General features: G+C 49.8%; 1 protein-coding gene across 1 annotated transcript; it reads right to left on the bottom strand.

Moving 5' to 3' along the window:
• Positions 1-266: 266 nt before the first annotated feature.
• On the bottom strand, positions 267-2,225 carry LOC136522803 (uncharacterized). The gene is made up of 7 exons (XM_066516606.1): positions 2,036-2,225; positions 1,867-1,956; positions 1,617-1,771; positions 1,240-1,360; positions 1,018-1,137; positions 867-937; positions 267-790 (listed from the first exon to the last, which is right to left on the bottom strand). The coding sequence occupies exons 1-7, from the start codon at positions 2,147-2,149 to the stop codon at positions 550-552; spliced, it is 912 nt and encodes a 303-aa protein (XP_066372703.1). The 5' UTR covers positions 2,150-2,225; the 3' UTR covers positions 267-549.
• Between the last annotated feature and the right edge of the window lie 5,141 nt (positions 2,226-7,366).

Here is a 7,366-nt window from a genome sequence, read left to right on the forward strand (position 1 = left end):
TCAACCCGTCGCTCTATGGGCTAAATCCGTTACAAGCACAAAATAAAAACTGCATAAAAAAGCTTCAGAAACCAAGACTACTTTCCAGTGGTTCAGGCCCATATTGGTCCCACTAGTCTCGTTGATCCATGAATTTATGGGCCGAATCAGTTTCAAGCACAAAATAAAATACCACTCCTACAAATTATTTATTGATAAAAGGCTATTTTGTTAAAAAAAAAAAACATCAGAATAAAAGGGTTCTTTTGCGAATTAAAAGCCAGAAACGCATGTTTCGCCTGATTAGGAACATGATGCATGTCTAATAGTAACAGGATTCACATGATTAGAAACATGATGCCTCCCCGATAGACAATAGTAGCCTTTTCAAAACCCAAGACCTGGCTTCAGTTTCACATAAACTACTCAAACTAGGTGTTTCTAAAACAATAGCTGAGAGATAAATTAGCCCTACTGGATGCTACATACCAATAACACACTCAACAAATACTACTGAGCGATCAATTAGCTCTATTGGATGCTACATACCAATAACACACTCCACAAATGCTAGGCATCATTATCATCTTCTTCTGGCTTCACAAAGAATTCTATATGGACGATTCGGCTTGTCTGCTCGGTTCCTCCACCAATATTACGGAAGTATGGCATACCTGGCCTGGCAAGCGAAACCAGGTGCTGGATTTTCAGCATCCCTCCCCTCCCAATGGAGGCTTTCGTCCTACGATTATCCTTCATGACACTACTGGGGATGTTCGAGGTAGTTGCTCGAAGAAACTTGTATTTATACCTTGAAGAAAACAGTATGGTCTGCAAATTAGCACAAAGCAGCATACCATCTGAGACTCTAGATACAAGAAATTTACCTGTATAACACTTCATGGTCGCATTGGAACACGATTAGAAGGTCGGAATTTGCATAATAGGGGAACTCAATCTGCCAAATTGTGTAAGTGACAGTGAGTTATAGGCACAACTGGAAGCCAAGTGGACATAACAGGCCAATCTGTAACAAACCTGCAAGTCGCCATGACCTTCGCCTTTCAATATAACTGTTGGAGGATCTGGTTGCATTCGAATCTGAATGCTGGAACCTGGCCATTCAAGGTCATCGATTGTTTCTTTCAGGACGGCGGACTGAAATTTCAGGTAGCAAATCATATATTCCTGGTGAACTAAAATAAACAGCTGATACATACTGCCAAGTGCCAACAAAAAAACAGGGTGCATTGAGAGTACCTTGACGGTAAAAGTGACTGGAGTATTCCCATCATGCTCAAAATGGTAATCCCAAGAGACCGTATCTGGAATTCTGGTTCTGATTTCTGCATACAGACATGCATCTGGAGAGCCCACGGACCTGCATTAACATCACAAGAGTCCCTCAAATGAGCAAATTTCCAAATGTTTTAGTCTGCTTAAGTTACATAGTATATCTCTGCATCCAATTAAACATCTCAAACGTCAACAGAGAGAAGTATGATTTTTGTGTAGAGATCAAGATGGCCACAAGATGTTGAGAAGTATGAGTTACACCCACATGAGTTTCAGCAGTTTGTCTGAACACACAAACACAGTCTTAAATTCCATCAGCACCAGAGAGCATGCATACATACTTGAGGAGAAGCTGCATGTCGGGGCCAGGGTAACGGATCTCGACAGCAGACGCGTGGCCTGGCGATGAGAAGATGTTGAGGCAGTCGACGAAGAGACCCAGGCTGAGGCCGAACCGCTGCCTCCCGTCCCCCGCATAGTCGTACTCCACAAACAGCTGAGAGATTCACGAACATGTCAGAGCCCGGGGCGCGACGAGGCATAGACGCAAACACCTGACGCGCAGGCGGGGGCAGGGGCAGCGCGGCTCACCTCGCGCTTGAGGAAGACCTTGGCCAGGAGGCACCCGCTCTCCTCGACTGAGAGCACGATCCCGTGCTCCGACAGCTCCATCACCGCGTCCTGCGCCACGGGAAAGCCGGGGGCTCGGGGTTAGGATTCGGGAGCGATCGGGCGACTGGCGACAGATCCACGTACGGACCTGGTGGCGCTTCCAGCGGACGGAGGAGAGCGCGTCGACCATGCCGTGGACGCAGTCGATCTGGCAGACGAGGTCCGGCGCGTCATCGTCGCGGACGGACGTCGAGGAGCTCATCGCTGCTCGGCGGTGGGCCGGTGACCAGCGTGCCTGACGCCGTTTCGAGGTTTTTCGCTTTGCGCGCGCTGTCGCGTCTCCCGCGCGAACCAAGTGGAAGTTCCCGCCGTTTTGTTGGGCCCATTAAGTAGCTGGCGCGGATAGAGAGCGCGCACGACCTACTGGTCTTTGGGTTCTGCGGCTCGATATCGATGGCCCAGTAGTAGCAGGCCTTGTTACCTTCTAGTAGTTCTGGTTCTCAACAGAAAGATGTCACCTAGCGATTTCTTACAGAGTAGGCTGCTGAAACTTTATATTATTTTTTGAATATCTTACCTTAAATATAGTAATTTGCAGATCTTATCGAGACCTAAAATACAAAGTATCTTTAGATACCATACAAGAAAACATATAATTTTTCAAAGGTGAAAGCCTGCTGAAACTTTATATTATTTTTTGAGTAAAAACTAAAAACTAGAAAGTTGATCTCATCAAAAGCTTAATTTTCTTATAAAAACTATCTTTATATGATGTCGTATGAAACGCCGCCGCGCGTTCCATACGCCGCAGTCCACATGAGTATTGCATGTTGTGTTGTCCAATTGGGCCCTGGGTCAGATCGACAAACGCCGCCGTGCGTTCCTTTGGTCGGGCACTGCTACAACGGTCTGGGATGCAAACTGGCATGGCCTGTGGTTTGCAGGCAAACTCATCTAGGAGGCCTTGGCGTCATGGATTGACGGTGACCATCGGCGCCAGGGCATCCGCAAGGTTGTGGACTGAGCTGGGCTTCTGTGGGAGCCCTGTGTCACTACGCACCTAACCTGCACGCGGCCATCTCGAGAGCGGGAAAGAACAGAACAATCAGAGATGGCATCATCCAGAACCGTTGGGTGCGGGACATCGTCGGCGCGCTAACCACGCAAATCCTCTGTCAGTACCTTCGAGTTTGGGGCATTCTGCGCGGCGTCGTTCTCGATCCGTTGCAGGGGGATCGCTTTGTCTGGCGCTGGACTGCGGACGGCAGGTGCTCTGCATCGTCCGCGTACCGAGCTTTCTTCGCCGGCTCATCGTCGTTGTTAGGTGCCAAGGAGCTGTGGAAGACGCCTATGTACTGCGGAACGACGAAGAAGGCATGGGCAGCAAGATGATGATGCCTGCGTCCTTTGCGGACAGGAACCTGAGACTGGTGATCATCTCTTCGTAGGGTGCGTCCTTGCCAGAGAGCTCTGGGTCTCCCTTAACGCACTGTCGGACTGACGGCGCTTGCCCCTGCGACCACTGAGGACCTAGCGTCATGGTGGCTTTGTCAGCGGCTACGACTGGACGCTGCGTTGCGCCCGGCCTTCGATTCCCTAGTGCTGCTCATCTCCTGCATCATTTGGAAGGAGAGGAACAACAGGACGTTCTCGCGGACGGCATCCGGGGTTCAGGAGTTGTATCTCAAGGTGGTTCGCGAGGCTGATGATTGGGTGCAAGCAGGATTCAAGACGCTTTCGGTGGTTTGTCCGCTTTGGTCGCAAAACTTTTCTGCAATGTAATCGACGCTGTATCCAGTAGATAGGTTTGCGGGTTCTAGTCAACCTTGATGGTTACTCGCCATCGAGTCTGGACTAATTTGTTTTCAGAAAACTTTTCCCTCTTAATGAAATACGGGTGAATGGCCCGACAGCGGGAAAAAAAACACGGAGACGATGGTTATGCATGCTTCCACACACATGCATGGAATCGAGAGCTCTGTTCGGTTGGTCCGTTTGTGGGCTAACAAGACAGACCTTGCATGCAGCTGCAGTTGTGGCTGCAACCTGCAAGCGCGGGCTGATCTACCGACCAGCTGAAGATGCTGTGCACGCTCACACAGAGAGTCACACCAGCCCTCCCCCCCATGACGCGAACGCGTTGCGTCGGCACGGTACATCGCGTGTCCACAAACCACGGCCTCAAGTAGCAGGAAGCATGCCATGCCGGCACGGTCCAAAACCCAATCGCACCACCTCTAGCGGCATGCAATCCCACACATGGGACTGTCCCTCTCTGCGGCGTCACTGAAACTTTAGGATCGGAGACAACAGAATATGCGCTACCCTTAAAGAATGGCAAGATAATGAGGGCGCGTTTAGATCCAAAATTTTTTAGGTTTTAGCTACGGTAGCACTTTCGTTGTTATTTGGTAATTAGTATCTAATTATGAACTAATTAGGTTCGAAAGTTTCGTCTCGCGATTTCTCGGTGAACTGTGTAATTAGTTTTTTTTTCGTCTACATTTAGGACGCGTTTGGCGCTGCTCCAGGCGGCTCCGGCTCCTCACCTCGGGTACTGTAGCAACACTGTAGCAGGAGCCGTTTCGGAAATCGAGGCGCAAAATGAACTGAAAAGAAGCCGAAAAGAGGAGGAGCCGGCGAAGCCACGATTTCGAGCTCCGCCGGCTCCGTGCTACAGTGCATGAACAGTGCCGGAGCCGGAGCACCCGGGAGCTCCTCCAAACGGGTCCTTAATACTCCATACATGTGCCGCAAGATTCGATGTGACGAATACTGCACAAAAATTTTTGGTTTTGGGGTAGAACTAAACGGGGCCTGAGCCCAGGTTGGGTTGCTGCGTGCCTAGACACGCCGCTTGCATCACACAAGCATCTTCTTCCTGACTTCCTCGGCCGGTTCAGTAAGGCCTAGACACGCCGCTTGCCGTCTGCGTTATTTATCTATTTATTGTCACCAAAGGACGCCATATGGCCACTTGTGAGATGGATATGACAAAAGACGAAACTATAATTCGGTCGGTTCGTGCCTATTGTTACCTGTCTCCAGTCCTGATTGTTTAAGTAAGCAACAATACAAAGATATACCTTTCCAAGGATCGCCCGGATCAATTAAACTTTTGCGGATTCAGTTACAATAACCATATTATAACAATAAACTCTCAACAAGAAGAAGTAGGCCATGAAAGCAGGCATATTCGCTTGAACTTATCAGCTAGATTATATAGTATTTTTCTCTCACAACAAAACAGCTCAGTCGGCTTTAATACCAGCCGAACAGGCTAGTACACCTTGTAAAAATCTAAAGAGCCAAAACATATTTTAAGTCACATATATAAATACACGCACGTAATCATGCATATCCGTATAAACACCTTGAAAATCTAAAAGACTAAGACGGTAAATGTTGAAATTATAAAGGCACCATATACACCGTTATGTCGACGGTCATGTTATCTACCATTACAAGAATACCACCGCTATAAATCTTAAAATGAATTTCGTAAGGTGCGAGCACTTGCATCAAGTAAGAGACTCGAACTCGGATGGGTAGGCAAGTTCCACATACACGGAAAAAAAACTACTAAACCACAAAAACAATTCGCCTCAAACAGTAGAACTTTTTAAGTGGTTCACTATAACACGGGCGCGATCCGCATCCTCAATATTGAGAGCATTTATGAACACATTACAAGGGCGCTAAGTCGAGGAATTAAACCCGAGTAGACAGATTTCAACACAAAAAAACGACCACAATTGAACTTCTTAAGTGGTTCGGTATGATCCATTTGACACAACCCCATTAGTAGCTCTTGAAGTTGTTTAGAGCCGTTTTGTGCCCAACGGTGTAAAATCAAATATTTTCACATAAGAAGCTCCTCAAAACATGCTAAGACAAAGGACATGTGGAGGTGGAGCTGAAAATAGTAGCTTCACTCAGCTCCACCTCGACCTGATGAGCCTCAGCGAGGACAGATGGTTGTTTTGCCCCTGCACAAAGAGGACGCGCGGCCAGCCAGGGCACGCCAACGCCAAGGTGTGCGGGCAACACGGGCGTAGAGGTGCGCGGGGCGCTATTCAATGCAGATGGGAAATCGATGCTGATGAGAATCTGAGGGGACACGTCTGGACCGACAGGACGCGCTTTGGTCGACGAGACGTCGCCTGGTCAAACAGGACGTTGCCTGGGCATGGCCCACCACTACCGTGCACCGAGCGCGAGAATCAGGGCGCACCCGCCTGCAGACGACTCTCCGCTTCCCCAAGCAGGACCACGGAACGACCCAACTACGGAACCCCCGTCCAGGGGGGCAACGGGCCTCCTGGGTCGATCGGACGGCCCAGGTAAAACGACGAACGAACGACCGCTGAAAGATAAGCACCTCTGTTACTTACTTTGCGTGTTAACTTCATTACCGAGCTTCCGACCCCAGCAACGGCAGGGGCACGGACATCGCTCGGGGGCTGCCGAGAGTGTTTACTTGTTTAGACATCCTCATCACCTAACCCCTCCTTACGTTTAAAAACCGGAGACACGGGGTGCGTGTGTAAAACTTTGAGTAAAATTGGACGAACCACTAGACCCTACGCCACGGCGGCTACGGTGTTTTTGTTCACCAGCATAATTGAATTCGCAGTTCCCCGCGCCCCGATCTTTATCATCCCCCTTCTCAAGAAGAGTTCGACGAGGAGAAGGTACCAGGTCGCCTAAATCAATCGAGTGGCTTAGATCGCCGCCGAGTGACAGAAACAAAAATTGCGATGCTCGTGCAGGTCACGTTGGCCCCGTCGCAAACATCGGACCCGAACCCCGCACGGACATGTCCGGTGAGAGCTTCTCGTCGCTCATGCCGCCAAGGTAACGTCAGCGACCCTCGCTTTTGTTTCAATTAAATCATATATTAAACCCATACATCCAAACGTTGCATATGCGATCGTCGCATCTCAACGCTTCGTTCCGCGCCATGAAGCGGCGTCTGCCTCATTCGATATGAGCGGCAACTGACCGAGGTTCGAAGGCTGGCCCGCAAAGGGCTCAAGGCCGCCTCACGTCAAACTGAGCCATGGGAGAAAAACCGAGAGGAGCCCCAGCGGCCTTGCCCGACCCCACTCAAGAGCGGACAGAGACATCTTGATCTTTCTCGTTTGATTCTAACCTCGAGCCAAACCCACAAAATCTCCATCGAGGAGAGGCCAATGGGCCATCTAAGCCTATCGAACAGCTAGGGCATCTGCTGAGAGGCGGGTTAAGAAGTAGTGGAATGCCACATGAGGGCTCTGCCGTCAGCGAATGATGGACCTAGATTCCACACGAACATACCCGTTAGCGAGCTCATTGAGCGCGACACTCGAGCCATCGAGGCAAGTGTCGTCAACTCAGCCCCTCTAGTTGCGGAAACCGATGACGGGGTGACGCGCGAAAGATGGCCGACCCCTATCAGACCCTAAGGGGCTTGGGGGCTTGAGCCGCTCGATACGAG

The sequence above is a fragment of the Miscanthus floridulus genome, chromosome 18 (genome assembly GCF_019320115.1).
Source record: "Miscanthus floridulus cultivar M001 chromosome 18, ASM1932011v1, whole genome shotgun sequence".
NCBI classification, from domain to species: Eukaryota; Viridiplantae; Streptophyta; class Magnoliopsida; order Poales; family Poaceae; genus Miscanthus; species Miscanthus floridulus.

Bases quoted from the DNA above. Each gene is read 5' to 3' on its own strand.
- LOC136522803 (XM_066516606.1), bottom strand. From the start codon at position 2,149: ATGAGCTCCTCGACGTCCGTCCGCGACGATGACGCGCCGGACCTCGTC. The intron at 1,957-2,035 runs GTCCGTACGTGG...CCCGTGGCGCAG, and splicing joins TCCGCTGGAAGCGCCACCAG to GACGCGGTGATGGAGCTGTC. The intron at 1,138-1,239 runs GTACTCTCAATG...CTGAAATTTCAG, and splicing joins CAGTCACTTTTACCGTCAAG to TCCGCCGTCCTGAAAGAAAC.